This window comes from Protomyctophum bolini (assembly GCF_963924005.1).
Source record: "Protomyctophum bolini genome assembly, chromosome: 20".
Lineage (NCBI taxonomy): Eukaryota > Metazoa > Chordata > Actinopteri > Myctophiformes > Myctophidae > Protomyctophum > Protomyctophum bolini.
In genome coordinates, this window is record NC_137881.1 from 28,283,832 (window position 1) to 28,303,252 (window position 19,421).

The window sequence follows — 19,421 nt, forward strand, 5'->3', positions numbered from 1 at the left end:
TGGCGTGCTACGAGCTTGTAGGTCTGCTATTTAAAAAAAAAAATCGAAGAACGACTGACACGGAAACATAGCTTTTTCAGGAAACTGTCAGGATGTAGAAGACATTTTTTTTTAATCTGATCCCAGGTCAAAATGGCTTAAGCAAAATGTTCCTTTTTCAGTTGTCAATGTGCGACCCTATATAACCTATAGTTTGAAGAACCTCCAGGTTTAGATAGATGACGTACAGTAAAGAAAGAAAGAAAGATGGACGAGCAGAAGTCGAGAACAGAAGATCCCCCGCGCTCATTCCTGGCATTTCTCGTGTGATAAATCTGCTCTTTGTTAAGCCGAAGATGAGCACAATGCTTACATAAATCACAATCTCCACGAGGCCCAGGAATATTCCGCGGAGCGCACCAAGTCTGCTTGAATTCCCACAGTGCTGCCCTTCCAGAGTTCAGCGCTCTCGCCGAAAAGTTGTTTATGGAAACACTATTTGAAGCGTGTAAAAAAAAAATTCCCTGGACTTATATTAGCAGCTGCAATAAACATCTGCTCTTTTTGTGTCTATTAGTCCATTTAGGCCTGACGGCGACGTTTAAAAAAAAAAGTCTTCTAAATGGTGAAAGTTTTCTGGATAAAACCTCGTGTTTCTGTATCAGTGGTGCTCAATATTTCATGTCAAGGACCCCAAACGTGATATGTAATTGTCCACGGGCTCCCATCTGAAAATATGTTGTTCCAGTGACCCCCCCCCCCCCCCCCAGAAGCAAAGATTTGAGTTCAAAACGTTCACTCTGAAAGAATATACATTAAAATATTTGAGGCACATTTTCACGATTTTTCAAAAATAGCAGACCTACGTACAAGGTACAAGGTACTTGTAGATCTGCTATTTTTTCAATAGCTAAAGCATAACATAATGCTTCAAACACCAAAAAGGGGTTCCCGCACAAAATGGGTTAAGACACAGGGTTTTCAACGTGTGGGTCACGGCCCACAACGGAAAGGAGACGAAAATCTGACATTTAATTCAATTCACAAGATTATTGTGCCAGTTTAACCACATTCAACTCAATTTTCTTTTTTTTTTCGCCCTCAGAACACCTTCAACACTAGTACGTATACATCACCAATTTTTGCTATTATTACCCATAGAGCTATTATGACTCGACACAATCCTGCCCATGCCCTCTAGGTGAGATCGTGGCGCCCGTGCCGGAGAAAAGCGCAAAATAGGCAGAGAACAAGAGTCACTTCTATACCCGACCCGGAAGTGATCTAGTCTGGATCTGTGGTCTATAGTCCGACGGGGTGGACGATCGCCTCCGGAGTATCGTCATGATTAGCGGAACTCGGATTATTGCTTTAACCCAATTCAGGACGGGAACCCCTTTTGGTGTTTTAAGCATTATGTTGGAAAAATAGCAGATCTACAAGCTCATAGCGCTATGAACTTATAGGTCTGCAATTTTTTGATAAATCGTGAAAATGTGCCTCAAATCTTTGCTTCTGGGAGAGTCCCTGGAAGAACATATTTTCAGATGGGGTGGGCGGCCAATGTACTTTTTGGGGTCCTTGGCATGAAATATTGAGAACCACATTTAAAAAATAAATGTTTAGGCCTAAATGGGTTAATATAGGCTCTAAACTTGGCACTTTATGCCATTCTGAGCATAAACGTGTACCTGTACCCCAGATTATCATGTAGGCCGTTTCTACAACGTGAGGCCTGTGGATGCTAGTGGCGGAAGCTAACGTGTTTCTCGTGGATGGCTATAAGATGTTAAATGTCTAAAACCTATAAACCCCAACCCGAATCTTTTTTCCTAAGTATATAAACCTAACTCTCTACTATACTTATTCTAGGGGTGCGTTCGGAAATGCGACCCTGAACGCACTGGTGTGCTCTCTCTTGTGTCGTTCGTTTATTCAGTGCACTCGCGCGTTGTCGTTCGAAAACCCAGTGCGCTGCGCAACCCGGGGTGTGTGCCGAGTGCCCCGCACTGAGCGACCCTATATACCCTGAAGCTGTGGGGTCGTCCGGTGTGAATGCGTCACAGCTGTGGTTGTTCGTAAATAAGGCACATTGAACGCACTCTGTGACGTCACCGCCGCCCACCACACACTCGACAAACTGACCACATTCCCGGTGCGCATTTCCAAACGCACCCTAGTGTTCTAGTATATATTGTTCTTGTGTGAGGTCCAGGACAGTGTTGTCACACACACACACACACACACACACACACACACACACACACACACACACACACACACACAGGCGTCTGGCGTGCTAATCTGCTGAGGTTGATAGAGCAAGGGCTGAGCCTTGTTTATTTGCCCCTGTGGTGTAATCATATGTATTACAGGCAACTGGTACTTCATCAGCGAGGAGAAAATAACAGGCTCACAATGAGCATCATGCAACTGGAGATTGTGTGTGTGTGTGTGTGTGTGTGTGTGTGTGTGTGTGTGTGTGTGTGTGTGTGTGCACACACACACAAGCAGAGATGAATAGGTAGGTGCACGAGCAGTGCATACATGAACTGACTGAGTCTAACAGTGGACGCTCGCACACATGCACGCGCTCACACACACACACACACACACACACACACACACACACACACACACACACACACACACACACACACACACACACACACACACACACACACACACACACACACACACACACACACACACACACACAGGAAGACAAGGAAAACATACACACACACACACACACCAGCCCAGCCTTCGTCGTTGTACAAACAAGCAGTGTGTGTCTGTCCACTGGCCGGCCGGACAACCAAAGGAATTGGTTGAGAAAATGTTTGGGGCTGCAAGATAACAATCACAGATTGAACAGCTGCACTGCTGAACACCATTCAGTAAGTACTGTGACTCTAGACAGACGGAAGGTAGGTCTACAGTATGCATATACATGCAGTATGAATTCAATTGTACACACAAACATACATGTCATTCGCTGTCGGGTGGAAACCTCGCATGTCCAAAACTGTCACTTCTCAGGAGATGTAAAGAATAACCTGTCTTCCAAAGTAGATCCCAATGATCCTTAAAACACTTCGGATGCTCAGGACGTGTGGACACGTCTTTATAGGTCCTTTGTGATGATATAAAATCCCTTTTTTTTTTTTGACAGCGGCCGTTGTTAAGGCAATAACGCCTTGCTCGTCCGTCCCGGAGCCGTTTCGCTGCGCACGCCAGCCATTCACGTCCCGGTTTACGGGAGAGAAACCTTTCCTTATTTACTCTGAATCCGCGGCGCTGTCTATGTGGTTTCGATCAGAACGCCGATGTTCTGTCCCCAATTCTGACTTCATCGTGCATCTCCTTTAGAATATTAAAATATCATCGCCGGTATAACACCTGTGAAGGTGAAAGTAGGGAAGGGACGTGGAAGTAGGAAGAGTGCTGTCCAACAATGGCTGCTGTATACCCTATTAATTTCATTGACAAAAAATCTTGCAATGGGTCTGGTCCACAAGATTCGACCACCAATATACCCATGTATCTGTCTAGATATACTTCCTTAATGTTAACGAAGTCCACACCCACAACACCAGAGGGAGTGCAACGAACCATGTACAACCCAGATTCGGCACAAACAAGGGACTACATTATTTTCGCTCCCATGCCACCAAAATGTGGAACGCCCTACCAACAGTCATTAAGACATGCAAATCGCTTGACTCCTTCAAAACCGCTCTCAAAGGGCACCTACGGACGGCTGCAATTCGAAACTGGCCCCCGTAAAATCTTTCCTTTATGGTGAATTCCTGTTCTGTTCTTTGACCATATAGAAGTGTCCATTTCTACGTCTCTAAATGTTTTGATGAATTGAACACGGTGGACCCTCTTGTAAACAAGTGTAATGCTTAATTGGGTCGTCCACTCACAGTTAACAGTCTTTGCATTGAGTGCTTGAAATGTACTGTAATTCTGCAAACTGCTAAAGGTATATTCAGTGATTTCACTAAAAAAAACGTAGGTTTCGTTTTTGGCTATGGGTGGCAAAGCCTTTCATCCAATCAGGATAGAGAGCCAAAAACGAAACCTAAGGTTTTTTGACCCCCCCCCAGGGGTTAACTGGGGACAGGGAGGAACTCCTTATATGGTCATCAATCAATCAATCAAATGGCACGTGGTCTCTCACCCTCCGGTGCACGCGGGCCGTGTTGTCCAGGAAGGTGGGCGACTGCGGCTTGTTGTTCGGGGGCTCCCCCCCCCTCCCCCCGTCGGTGGCGGACGGCGGCGACGTCGTGGTCAGGAGGGACTTCTCGGCGCGGAAGTGCAGGACGCTGGCCTCCAGGTCCAGGCAGTCCCGCCGGCTCTCCTTCAGGGCGTCCTGCCGCTGCTTGAAGGCCCGGTCGTTGGCGATGACCTGGGACAGAGGGATGCCGAACGCCTTGGGCGCCGACTCTGGGGGACACAGAGAGAGAGAGAGGGGGAGAGAGAGAGAGAGAGAGAGAGAGAGAGAGAGGGGGAGAGAGAGAGAGAGAGAGAGAGAGAGACACGAGGAGAACAAATATTGGGGTTCTTTCTTTCATTGGTTTTATGTGCTACCTGCAACACAAACTCCAGCTTTTCACCAGCGGAGAAAAACTTTTTTTTTTTTTTTTTTATCCAAAATGAGTTAATAGCACAGGCAGACTCTTCACATACTAGAGCATGTCTGAAAAAAAGTGTCAGAAATTGACATGTAAATATGAAATAAATGCTTAAACATGTAGCTATAGGTGTAATGCTAGAGACCACAGAAGTGAACCTTTCAAGCCTGTTTTCTCAACTCGCTGTTTCTCTGCAAGACATTATACTCTATAAGCCATATCTCCAAAACTGGTGGGTCAAACTGAACAACCAATATGTCAATTTGAAGCTGTGATTCCCTGCTTTCATATGACATGACAAAACGGTGCAGTCCCTCAGTCAAATGTTGTCACAATTGTGTGTAATGAGTGGGCCTAAGTAGTGTGCGTAATTTGCAATACATGGCTTCAGATCAAAATCTCGATTGTTTCAAATGTTTGCCTTGATTACGATGAATGCACTTTTTCATAATTGGCAAGTAGATTTGCAAGTAGATCTTCTATTTACACTATTGCTGTGCGCAACGCCACCATTGTAGAATGTATTATAGACAGTCGATTATAAAAAAAACAAAAAATTATGAGACTAACTATGAGACCTATAGCAGAACATGTATGTCTGTGTGTGTGTGTGTGTGTGTGTGTGCTGTAACACCACCCTACTTGTTTAGAACCAGTGATGTAAAGTGGATGTTTATAGAGAACACATTCCGCACAGCAGATACCATCGAAAAACAGGAAAACTGTTCCGAGCACCATTATCTTCCACAGACACACACACACACACAGACACACACACACACACACACACACACACACACAGGCCTGGAGAGCTCTTCATTACTTCAGTACAGCGGAGCCACTGTGATGCCGGGAATCCCTTGATGTCCCATCTGGGGGGGGGATCTGCATGCTGTACACATGCATGCGTTACATAATAACCCATTCTGACCTGAGATCAGATTCATACGAGGTTTCCACTGGACACACACTGGTCTGATTAACCCATTCTGACCTGAGATCAGATTCTAAAAATGTCAGTCGCTCTTCGATTTAAAAAAAATAGCAGACCTACAAGCTCGTAGCGCGCCACTCGGTGGCGCGCTATGAGCTTGTAGATCTGCTATTTTTCAATAGCTAAAGCATAACATGATGCCAACACCAAAATGGGTGCCCGGTCAGAATGGGATAATAACCCTTTTGTGCACATGCTAACCCATGTACGGTACATTAGATGTGTGTGCGTATACAAATCTTAGCCTGCAGACACATGTCTGCAGGCTAAGATTTGGAGATGAGACGATGTTGGTTCTCTGTTAGCAACACACAGACAGAGCATTATGGGCAGGGAAGCGGTCTAGGTTCTGAGCCAACTCAGGTATATACAGCCTATAACTCTAGGCTGCCAAATAGTTATTTCCCTCGGACAATCATGGGTGTATGAATGACGAAAAAGCATAAGATTTGTGAAAAACTAAAAATAATAGCAGACCATAAAATAACTCTCATTTAAAATGATACGGATGCTTTCCTGTTTTTTTTAATGGGTTAACGCTGTTAACCCATTCTGAACGGGAACTCCTTTTGGTGTTTAGCATCATGTTATGCTTTAGCTATTGAAAAATAGCAGATCTACAAGCTCATATCGCGCCACCGAGTGGCGCGCTACGAGCTTGTAGGTCTGCTATTTTTGGAAAAATCGAAGAACGACTGACATTTTTAGAATCTGATCTCAGGTCAGAATGGGTTCATCAGACCAGTGTGTGTCCAGTGGAAACCTCGTATAGAATCTGATCTCAGGTCAGAATGGGTTAACAGCTAAATGTCATCAACTAGCTTGTGTTACGCATTAAGTCTTTTTCTGACGTCCTGCTTAGGCCAAGAATGCCACCGTAAACCAACCCCCCGACCGTTCCGTGCTACCGTTTTTATTCTCGCAACAAGGGACACATTGAATGTTTTGGACACGTTGTCTGGCTATATAAAAGCCTGACTCGGCAATTGACTCACAGATAATGTGTTTACAGGTTCAGGGTTTTTAGTAGCGGCGGGGCCTTGGGCAGATTGGACCTGTGCGGCACCGAATTAAGGAATCAAAGAGCATTGCTTCCGAGTCGCCTTTGTTTTGCCTGTCCACTGCAAGGTTATAATAGTTAGCTAAAACTTGACAAAAAAAACGGAAACTAGAATTAACAAAACATTCTAGTTAACTGAAACTAATAAAAACTAAAAATAATTTAAAAGACACGATAACTCAACTGAAACTGTATTGTGTGTCCTCAAAACGAACTAAAACTAAGTGAAATTATAGACAAAATACCCTTAGTTTTTCGTTTTTTATCAATATTTATATGCCTTTCGGATATTTATAATTTCATTTCTCCAACAACTTTTACGGCAGTTTTCAGCACCGTACGGCAGCATGTAGCCACGCTAACCCTAAACCAAAGTACGAAAAAAACTAAAACTAAACTATAACTAAACTAAAACGTAGCATTTTCAGCAAAATAAAAACTAGCAAACCTGCTCTAAAAACTAACAAAAACTAACTGAATTAGAAAAAAAATATGTCAAAACTAACTCAAACTAAACTATAATGAAAAAAACTAAACTATTATAACCGACTCCACTGGACATATGTTAATATACAGTACTGTGGCTTTCTGACCGTTTAGTGCATGGTTCTTCTGACAGCCTGTGTTTCTTATAGCTTTAACCCAGTGGCTTTAAACCCCTTTCATATCAAGGGCCATTATTTATTCGTCCATTTGAATGATGGACCAATATTTGATGAGATTTAGCCTCTCAGACCTCAGGCCCAAAATATTTTGTCGTCGCTGGATAACATTTTGTGCACAATTCCAACTCCATGCTGTATTGACGTTTGTACCGTAGAGCAAACAGGCAATTAAACGTTGATCAAAGTATAGCAATTCTTCTACATTCTCTAATTGTATAGACTAGAAAAATAGCACATTTACAAGCTCATAGCAGATCTACAACTTGTAGAACTGCTATTTTTGAAAAACCTGCGAAAATGTGGCGCAAATCTTTGAATAGATATTCTTTCGGAGAGAATGTCCCTGGAACAACATTTTTTCAGATAGGGGTCGGCGGTCAATTACGTACATACGGTATATTTTTGGGGGTCCTTGACATGAAAATGTTTGACTGAATGTTTGGACCAAGAAAACATGGGTTTTTCAGAAAACCGTCAGGATTTAGACGACATTTGTAGAATCCGTCCTCAGGTCAAAATGGGTTAAAAAAATGTGTGAGGTATTATAATAGAATACCGACTCCCGAATTCATGGTCCATGCAAATGTCAGGTCTAAAAAAAGAAAAGAAAAAAACAGTACAGAGGGCAATGGAGACAAAGCGGCACTAAGCAGTCACTTAAAACACGGACGTGAACACAAACCAGTTTGCGTCTCTGGCTATACTGCCTAATTGTTCAGACATTTTATGAGTTTCCTGAAGGAATTGTCTGTTGTTAAAAGCTCAAAAGGGCCGACGGCAATATATTTAGGCATTGTGCAGTTTTAGCTACCGCTGTTTTGTTAACCGTTGACCACCCCTGCAGCGAAGAGTGAATGCATAGTAGGGCCTTTTGAGACGTTGCCGGTTGGTGGACTTTACGATGCTATGAATGTCTAAACTAAACAACACTGTCTCCCACGAAGGAAGGACATTATGTCACCACTTTGTTACCATGCCGTCATTTCAAGTGAAGCCTATCTTTATAACCCCATTTCAAAACCAGTGCGAATGCAATATCTATACCAGTGGTGTACTGTGAAGTAACCAAGTCAATTTACTTAAGTACTGTACTTGACCCATTTAGGCCTGACGTCGAAATAAATAAAAAGCTTTCTGAAATAATTATATTCAAAGATTTGTGCCACATTTTCACAATTCTTTTAAAATAGCAGACCTACAAGCTCACAGCGCGCCACTCGGTGGCGCGCTATGAGCTTGTAGATCTGCTATTTTCCAATAGCTAAAGCGTGACATAATGCTATAAACACCAGGAGGGGTTAAGTACAATTTTGAGGCATTTGTACTTTACCAAATATTGTACTTTTACTACACTACATTTATTTGAAAACTTGTGTTGGAAGTTTGCAGAATCTTTTCGAAAAGTCTTGGAAAGGTTTGGAACTTGGAAGTGCTTAAAAAGTGGCATCACTTTGGTTTTTCTAAGAACAAAAGCGATAATACCAAGGAAGGGAAGATGGAAGCCAATCAAGGAAGTGCACCTCCTCCACTTGTCAGCGCTCATTAATCCATTTAGACCTACCTTCGATTCTAGAAATATCTTCTAAATCCTGACAGTTTTCTGAAAAACCCTATGTTTCCATGCGTCAGTGGTTCTCACATTTTTTCATGTCAAGGGACCCCCAGATTTATATTATATTTGGCCGCCGACCCCCATCTGAAAATATGTTATTCCAGGAAACCCCTCGGAAGCAAAGATTTGAGTTAAAAAACGTTTGCTGTGAAAGAATATATATTCAAAGATTTGCGCCACATTTTCACAATTAACAAAGAAAAGCAGACCTACACGCTCGTAGCGCGGCACTCTGCTTGTAGATCTGCTATTTTTTGAATAGCTATATAGAACATAACGCTTAAAACACCAAAAGGGGCTTCCCGGCCAGAATTGGTTAAAGCCATCCTGTATGGCAGCGGTGTCCTTATCGAGACCATTATAAGGACCTCTGCGAGACTTCCCCCCATTCAACTGTATATAGTTCCAAGTATACCGTCCGTATAACCTGCTCGCTAATGGAACGATTATCTTAAATCCTTGCATAAGCAAGTCCAGGAAAAGAACACTCCCCTCCTCCTTGTTATTACAGTAGCCTATAGTACAAATCCCTTATAATGCTTTTTCCACATGGTCTTTTAAAGTGTATATTTTCCAAGTAACTCAAGCAATGTGCAACTGTTTTACCGTTAATCCCGCGTCACGCCAGTCCACTGGGAGGTCTATATACTGCTCCTTCCTGTGAGACACGGAGGCTAAAAATAGCAGATCTACAAGCTCAAAACGTGTCGCGCCGCGACACGTTTTGAGCTTGTAGATCGGCAATTTTTTGAGTGGTGCATGCAACCACTCCAAGGAACAGCAATGTCCGTGTTCACCTATGTGTTGGTTAATGAGCACCAGTATAATGAGTACCAGTAGGGGCGCTGTTGTGCCAGAAACAGAGAGAGGGATAGTGCTGCACTGTTGCCTGCTAATGAGAGAGAAAGAGAGAGAGAGAGAGAGAGAGAGAGAGAGAGGTGTTCACACGGGTGTGATTTCTTGCTACTTTTGTGTGACACGGTAGTTAATAGTTCGGACGAAATAGAGCATTAATTTAGGAAATAAATAGAAACAAGTTACAAATTATGGAGATACTGTACAATGTCTGTGACAGACGGCAGCATGGCTGCATGTACTGTAACACTACTGTATTTATATTGAGCCAAACAACGAGCATGAGCCACATAAACACACACACCAGTTGACCAACGACGGCTGGGATGCTACAGAAGTTCTTATTATAAACAACACGGAGTCTTTCCCGGAAAATATATTTTTAGAATTCTGTGTCATTTTATTCAAAAATAGGAGGGTAACTTGAGGTAATATAAATTACATAAATATATACATACTGTATATATTACCTTTATGTTGATAAGTTATCAACATAAAGGTATAGTTTCATGGCCTTGCATTTTGGGGCCATTTCTTATAACTCACAGTCGACTAAAGGGCAGTCCATACTGTCTCCGACCGTGGTTCGTCACTCTCAACTTCTGAAACGCATTCCTCCGAATTTTTGTTCTGAAAGCTATGCACTCCCAGATGTTGTGACTCGCCGAACTCTACTTCGGAGAAAACATTAAAGTCTGATCTTTCCGACGAAAAGTTCGGTGGTCGAAGACAGTATGGACTGCCCCTTAACTGACAATGTCTTTGTGGAGTTGAGGGAGGACATATACTACACTACAGGTAGAAGCCGTCGTGGCCAGGATTGCAAATAAACGTTTGCACAAGTCACTACGGACACAGGTCTCCTTATCTTTACCATGAGATGTTTAAAATACAGTATTTATAACCTACTGTATATCGTTGTCTGTCCATTGAGCCGTATTTCAAAACCTTCAAGTAATGTGTATAGTTTTCCAATACAACTTCATAATAATTACTAAAGCATTATGAAGGCACACGAAGACTTTGCGACCTGAACATCTAGTTGAAAGGTCTCCATATATGGACAAGTTACGTTTGGGATGTTAGTTTGTGGGGCATTCATTTTAACATGAGTTGTAGATTATTCCATGGGTCTTTGGGGTGGTGACCCCAGCAAAAGTGGTTAACATATCCTAATCATTTTAACCACGTTATCCATTTATATGTTTGGCTATTCAAAAATAGCAGATCTACTATTTTTGAAAATATTCGAAAAATATCAAAGATGTTGGGAACATTTTACATTTTGAAATAGATCCTAAAGATCTCCTCTTTTCGGTGCATGTCCATTCGGGGATTTCTTTTCTACTTGGAAAGGTTAGCCTTGTTTTCATATACGTCACCACATATTGTTTCTCTTGCTAAATCTGCCCTCTGCAGGCACAGAAAATCCACCCCAGATCTTCCAGAAATGAAGCTGCACTAGAGCAGATATATTTATTATCAGTCCAAGTACAGATGTCTCCCACATGGTTGTTGTTACCGACTCATGAGGGGGAAATAACAGAAGCTCTTTTAGAAGCACTTAAATACGTAATAAGTAAAAAAAGCACATGGACTTACAATGGCATCCCTATTCCGGGCATGCCAAGGTTGAAAATAAGCAAACATTTGGCCAAAAATAGAAGATCTACAAGCTCATGGGTTGGATCTGGTTTGTGAATAAGGAGTATAAGAATCCAATTGTGCACAGCATGCAGTAGTTGAGCGCGGTGAAACTGTTGATAAACCTACTTGGCCATTCCCTTTTTGTTAATTTTCCTTGTATAAATCATGACGATGATTGTTATTATTATTATTATTTGATGCTTCGATACTGTGAAGAATCTGAACAAAAAAAAGTCTTTGGTCTTTTTTTTGGTCCATGCCAGCCAATGGGAAAATTACTAATAATGGAAAAATTAAATGTATAGCCGCACACTCGTAGCTGCCGATGCCAAAAGGTTTATTGTGGACATTGAAATGAGACCAACGTTTCGGACAGACAAACTGTCTTCTTCAGGGTACAAGAACAATAGTATAGACAAGAGCGTCGCAGTCCTATTAATCAGTAAGCCAATAGCCCCCCTATAGCATAGTATGGTTTCCAAGCTTGGTGTCGAGTCTGGAGGAGACTACGTGGTGTTGGACACCGAGTAATCTATAAACAGCATTTGCATGTAGGAGTTCCTCTCCTTCGGGTTGGGGAGAGGGCAGTGTGTTGGAGGGGGCAGTGTTGTGACGTGTTTTGGCTATGGCGTTATCTTTTTGGGCGGTGAAGCAAATCGTCCATGTCCATAAAAAAAACCCATGCCAGCTGCGTATAATTATGTGCATGCTCTGAATATCTAGACCTGGCATCAGGCCCGGCCGCTTTCCAAGTGTTAACCCACTGAAAACCACTGTGTGGGTGTGTACGTGGGTGCGTGCGTGCGTGCGTGCATTCAGTGTGTGTGTGTGCATGTGATATTAACTCACCTCTCTCCTTCTTTTCCTTGGAAAACGAGTCAAACTTTCGGCGTATAGATTTTCTCCGTTTATTTGTTTCTGCAAAAAAATAAAATCAGAATGATTAATTGAACGCACGGGTGCGCACGCTTGCACACACACACACACACACACACACACACACACACGCACACACACACACCCCCCCCCCCCCCCCCATCTCATTACAGACACAGGATGACCAGTCCACAGCATCATTATGTCTTTGTGATAAGTGATATAAAACTCACACCCGTGTGAAGTAAGTGGTGCAACTCCGTGTGGGGGTCCCCGGGGGGGGGGGGGGGGGAACGCACCAAGGGTGCCGGCCCGATTCCGGCGAGCCGCCCCGCGTCCGAAACGGTTGAGAAATGACAGACCATTCTGTTTTCTGTTTTCGTGATCACACATACGTACCCAGCCAGCCAGGCAGGGACCTGCACACACACATACTCACTTAAGGAAGTGGTTTGCAACCACTTAGAAAGAAAAGTGATAAAAGAATAAAAGATGAACCCTCCCTGGGGGTGTCAATCAAGCCCTTGAGCAAGGCACCGAACCCCCAACTGCTCCCCCTGGAGCTGCGTATAGTGGCCAACAGTATAAGACTGTGTGGCTGTATACTGGTCAGCTCCCAGGTTTTAATGTGTGTGTTTCTATGTGCAGGGCGTTGCTGAAAATGGGCACTTGTGCTCAGCTATACTACTACCCTGGGTAAATAAAGGATAAGAAAAACAAGAAAAACAAAACGGAAGGAAGAGCAGAGAGAGACCCCCCTCTATCGTCAACCACTGAAAACACCACATGACGTAGAGTAGCCTACACACACACACACACACACACACACACACACACACACACACACACACACGTCAACAGCGGTTCTGTGTGTTGGATTGAAATGACGTATCTATACACACACACACACACACACACACACACACAACATGCGTCAATGGCAGTCAATGTTAATTAAATCAAAACAAGCCATATACACTGTAAGGATTTCTATTCTGCAGTGTGATTCATGCACAGCCTTGTCTTTTAACGAGAGCCGATAAAGAGACACCGAGCGAGACACGTACACGTCAGTGGAAAAGGTTTCCAGATAAAGACATGATGACGACGCTGTGTGTGGGTCTGTGTCATCCTCCGTGTCTGTAATGATGAGAACGGTGAGACTGCTTCATTCCCTGCATTCAGAACAAGTATATACTGTGCTGCCGCTGACGTCAATTCAGTTGCACAACATATACTGTACGGTACAGTAATGATCAATATACACTTTCTGAAATCTATATCCATATGAATATGAGTCACGCTACAGTGTATACGTTCAACCGCGTTTCTCTTTCTCTCGCGCGCGCACACACACGCACGCACACGCACACACACACACACCCCCCCCCACACACACACACACACACACACACACACACACAGTTCCAAATAGCAAACAACAAAGTTCCTAATTCCTATCACCCCTTTGAGCTCAAATTAACTTATAATTGTCCGATTCTATCTCACACTCTCTCACACACACACACACACACACACACACAGAGTACCAAATAGCAAACAACAAAGTTCCTATCACCTTTGAGCTCAAATTAACTTATAATTGTCCGATTCTATCTCGCACACACACTCACACACTCACACACACACACACACACACACACACACACACACACACACACACACACACACACACACACACACACTCTTCCTTCTTATAGCCCCCCCCCCCCCCCACCCAGCAGCCAACCGAAACGGTCCTTATTATATGTGTTTATGTCTGTGCGGTTCAGAGAGATCGTATACAAGAATAGCTCACAGCAACAAAAAGCCTTTGTTTGTTTGAATAACCCTGCAAGTTAATGACTGCACCTCTGCACACAGCCACAGGACAGTGTGCGTGCGTGTGTGTGTGTGTGTGTGTGTGTGTGCGTGCGTGCGTGCCTGCGGTTCAGGCAGTTGTGTAACATGTGACAAGACGCGCTATTCCATACAAAAGCAAGCAGATATGTGTATATGTGTCACGGTCCGTGACATGTGTTATATGTTTTCTATAGTGTTCCTCGTTCTTAGTTTTAGTTGGTGTTTTACTTTTCTGTTGTGCTCTTGTGATTGACAATAATATGACAACAATATGTGCACTCGCGAGAGTGGACGAAAAGGGGTTGAAAACTAGCACATGTGCTAACACACTGTATACGATGCATAGGCCTACTGTAAGTGAGGGGCGCTCTTATCATCATACATCATCTCAAGAACAACTGAATTCAATGGATTTAGCCGATTTGCTCGTCTACATACAGTATATGACGTACGTTTCCCCTTCGTTGTCAATGGGAATTGAATGTTTGTGTAAGACGAAAATCGACACAAACAGCTGAATATATATAGGAGATGATAGCGCCACTCAAAAACGAGGCTTTGCTGAAAGCAACAACTGAGTGGGTGCATGTGTGTGTGTGGCGAGTCAAGCCCGCCGTTTCACGATGTTTAACCCATTCTGACCTGAGATCAGATTCTAAAAATGTCTTCTACATCCTGACGGTTTTCATTCTGACCTGAGATCAGATTCTAAAAATGTCTTCTATGTCAGTCGCTCTTCTATTTTTCAAAAATAGCAGACCTACAAGCTCGTAGCGCGCCACTCGGTGGCGCGCTATGAGCTTGTAGATCTGCTATTTTTCAATAGCTAAAGCATAACACAATGCTAACACCAAAAAGGGGTCCCCGCCCAAAATGGGTTAACTCCTGTGTATGTCGGGGCTTATAGGCGAAGACGTGTGTTTTAGCATCGGGCTAATCCGAGGTCAGCGCTCTTCTCTCCTCCGGTCTTATATACTGTAGGAGGAAGGAATGCTTGGCGCCCGCTTCCCAGATCTAGCCTGATATCCGGAATGCTTGGAACACCATAGCCAAGGGGAATGCTGGGAATTCTGCTCTCTCTCTCTCTCTCTCTCTCCCCGAAGAGAGGAGAGGAGATTGCGGGGAATCTAATGTGAAATTCATGTTCAAAGAGAGAGAGAGAGAGAGAGAGAGGTGCACTGGGTCACTGAGTAGTCTATACGTGCGTGCGTGCGTGTGTTGTCAAACTCCCATGGCTACAGGAAATTAAAGTTTATTTGCAGGGAACGTGACCCTGCACATCACACACTCCCCCTAGAGCTCTATAATGTCTCACCACCGCTGATTCGAAGCTGGTGAGTGCTTGGTTTTACTTTTACTTTTAGTTTATTTGATCACCCTTCAGTTTCAAATACAACATTTACGTACTCAACAATGAATGGAAGCCGTTATACAAAACGTGAAGTGCATCCATGTACTGTACATGGTGTGTAAATATACTGTACAGTACTAGAAGCTCATGTCTATGTGCTGGCGGTGCGATCTGAGTGCGATACTTTAGCACAATAAATCTTCTCTGTAAACATTTACAGAGGGCGGTGGGAGGTCCGCGGACAAATACATATCATTTTGGGTGTCCTTCCTTGGCACGAAAAAAAAAATAATATATATATATTGAGAACCACCACTGACTTAGAAGGCATTATTTGGTAGAATCGGTCTCGGGTCTTAATGGATTAAGATCGACAGACAAAACGAAGTGAAAGAGAAGCTCGGGCAGGCATAGACAGACAGACAGGCAGGCAGACAGACAGACAGACAGACAGACAGACAGACAGACAGACAGACAGATAGACAGACAGCGGGACGGAGGTGAAAGCAGCATGAGCATGAACCTCGAGACGCACCAAATAAGAGCAAAGCGTGACTCACCACAACGGAGCCATTTCACCAAGAATTCACCCACCATGCCATGCCAAGAGCCCACACACATACACACACACACACACACACACACACACACACACACACACACACACACAAAGAGCGTATGCCTAATGAAAACAAGCTTAAGCGTCTCTCTGTTAGGATTCCTGCTGGGTCACAGCTATGGACAACCTAACCTCCTAGGGAGAGGAATGGACATAGAAGACAGACAGACAGACAGACAGACAGACAGACAGACAGACAGACAGACAGACAGACAGACAGACAGACAGACAGACAGACAGACAGACAGACAGACAGATCTTTTGGGTCGTTGAGCTAAAAGTTTGGGAACCACTGAGAGAGAGGAGAGATAGAGAGTTCTGCTTAAACAGAACAGAAGCAGAACAGAAAACAGTCAGAGAGAGAGACCATAGACAGACACTTATAAAACAGAAGGGAAGAGAGAGAGAGAGAGAGAGAGAGAGAGAGAGAGAGAGAGAGAGAGAGAGAGAGAGAGAGAGAGAGAGAGAGAGAGAGAGAGAGAGAGAGAGAGAGAGAGAGAGAGAGAGAGAGAGAGAGAGAGAGAGAGAGAGAGAGAGAGAAAGAAAGAGAGAGAAAGAAAGAGAGAGAGAGAGAGAGACCCCAGGGGAGGAAAGTTGAAGGGATATTCCCACAGTTCCAACTCAGGTCTTTGTCCCACAGTCAGAGATCCAACGGGTTCAGGGTTTATCTCTCTAATGAAATGGCTCGTTTCAATACCGAGAGACCACATTCTGCACCGACAATGATTTGTGACATACAACAACAACAAAAAAGAAAAGAAACGGCAGTGTCTTATGTTTAATTTGCTGTAATTGGCAGCTCCGATGCCACAATTCCTTCTTCCTAAACAAAATCACACTCGTGTTATGTGGGGGGGAGACTGTTGAAGCATCATTTTGACTTTTAGAAGCTGAAGCATCATTTTGACTTTTAGAAGCCTGCACACGTGTGGCAGAGTCACTTTCATTCACAATGCAGATTCACTGCCACTACATTCACGTCACGAGACGAACGCAGTTTGTCATTGTGCCAGCAAGACGCCTGGGTGACAGCAGACTGCTGGGTGAGCGCTGGCGCTTTGGCATGCAGGGGGCAGATCAACATATGGAATTGATTCTGTACTGGCCATATAAGGAGCGTGTCTTGAGTGTACAGGGTTTGATGAGGTCCATATGTTGATATGGAAATGTCAGAACAGGTCCATATATAGCTGGAGATCTATAAGGGTGGCAGCGGGGGGCAGTGTCTTGAGTGTACAGGGTTTGATGAGGGCCCAGGTTAGGGCCGGGGCCATCATTTTTGGGCCTGTTCGCGAGTGCCATTAATAACTTTGGGGCAGCGGCCCCGTCTAGAGTTTGAATGGACAGGTATCGGTCAAAAGGGAAGACATCGAAGAGGAAGGATGGATGGGGAAGGATCAACATATTATGGAACGTCAGTACCATAAACAAACATTAAAAATCATTAATCGATTTTTGTTACAAGTGCTCTAAACAAACATTGAAAAGTCCATAGACTTGGCTGCCATATGCCGTGATTTCAAAAGCCCAAGCAATGGAGGGGGCTGGCGTGGCGCCCCCCCCTCTCAAAGATATTTGCTCCTGGGGACATTATTGCGGCGGCATTAGCGTGGCCGTGCAGAGGGGATTGAGGGGACTAGCATCATACGCTATAGTTTAGCCCTGATACAGGAACATATAATCCGATGTCTCTCCCCCAGAGTATAATAATTTGTTCCCGTTACCAAACCACCGCAGCCGAAATGGGTCAGGTCGACGATGATTCTCACTTACCCATGAAACACCCTATATATCCTCCTGTCCGGTTAAACACAGAATATCTAATATTGATTAATTAATTAATACCTCCTGAGGGCCGATTCTACAAATGTGACTCAATTTGACTGAGGGACTGCCATTGGTTTTTTTCTTTTTTAATTTTCGTTTTTTTCATGTCATATGAAAGCAGTGAATCATAGCTTCAAATTGACATATTGGTTGTTCTGTTTGACCCACCAGTTTTTGGAGATATGGCATACATAGAGTAATGTCTTACAGAAAACAGAGAGTTGAGAAAACAGGCTTGAAAGGTTCACTTCTGTGGTCTCTAACGTTACACCTATAGCTACATGTTTTGGCATTTATTTCATATTTACATGTCGATTTCAGCTCTGAAATTTGTTTCAGACATGCTCTAGTATGTATGTGAATAGTCTGCCTGTGCTATAAACTCATTTTTGAAAAGAATGAGTGAAAAGCTGGAATTTGCGCGATGGCAGTCTCTCAGTCAAATCTGGTCACAAACAGTTTTCTGAAAAACGTATGTTTCTATGTCAGTGGTTCTCAAACTGTTTCATGTCAAGGACCCTCAAAATGTGTATGTGTATGTATCCCCCATCTCAAAATATGTTGGAAAAAAAGATCCCATCACACAAGTTGGCAAAATTTAGTAACTCTGGGAACCCCCTCGGGTTTCCCGGGACCCCCTGTTGAAAACCCTTGTCCTAAATGGCTTAGTTCCCAAATACCTGCTAAATTATATTGTCCAGCATAAGGGATGCTCATGGATTGGATCTTTTGATCTCGGTGTGCCTTTGTTAAGGGAGTACCGTAGTTCACAGAAAAGAATACTTATTTTCTATCAATTAGACAGAACGCGAACCCAGGAATTCATGGATTTATTTTCAGTAGGAGACTGTTTTTGAGTAACTCTTTGAGGCTCCTATACCCACGTCTCCGGAGACTCCGAGGGTCATCAATTTATGGGCTTTTTAGGAATGCGTCCAAAAATGATTAATTCAAGGCTTCAGCTGAATTTTGATAGGCGGTATTATCGTTCGGCCGTAATCGTCGCACAGGATGTCCAAACCATCTTAAATTTGAATCACATGTTTGTTGCATTTTTTGTTTTAACTTACACATGATCACAGGGGTGACGTGACATTCTAATTGGCTAGCAAAATTACTGGAAGGGTCCTATGTTAGTGATTATGGCAACCACACTTTATTATCTTATCTTATCTTTCTAGTTATTTTCATGTGTTGAAAATTTGTCTGTGTTGGGTGTCAGTCAGGTGTCAGTTTTCATGTTGCCTTTCATGTCGTGTCTTCGTGAACACAGCTTTCGTGAACACAGCATGATGGGTGAATTCTTGGTGAAATGGCTCAGTTGTGGTCTTCGTAAACACAGCTTTCGTGACGTGCTGTGAGCTAAACATGCAGCTTCAGGTTACACATGGCTCTGTTGCTTAGGGTTATCGGCACTGTTGGTGTGGTTA

General features: G+C 43.5%; 2 protein-coding genes across 4 annotated transcripts in view; one reads left to right on the forward strand and one right to left on the reverse strand.

The window, feature by feature from the left end:
* Positions 1-19,421, forward strand: part of LOC308335568 (acetylcholine receptor subunit delta-like) — a 301,797-nt gene that overhangs the window by 168,658 nt on the left and 113,718 nt on the right. The window lies entirely within an intron of this gene.
* arhgap36 (Rho GTPase activating protein 36) overlaps positions 1-19,421 on the reverse strand; it is a 94,516-nt gene that overhangs the window by 10,983 nt on the left and 64,112 nt on the right. For all 3 annotated transcript variants that reach the window (XM_080792636.1, XM_080792635.1, XM_080792637.1), the window contains exons 3-4: positions 12,305-12,373; positions 4,169-4,434 (exon numbers count right to left, since the gene is read on the reverse strand). In XM_080792636.1, the coding sequence (XP_080648762.1) occupies positions 4,169-4,434; positions 12,305-12,373 (335 nt within the window). The remainder of the gene's footprint in view (positions 1-4,168; positions 4,435-12,304; positions 12,374-19,421) is intronic.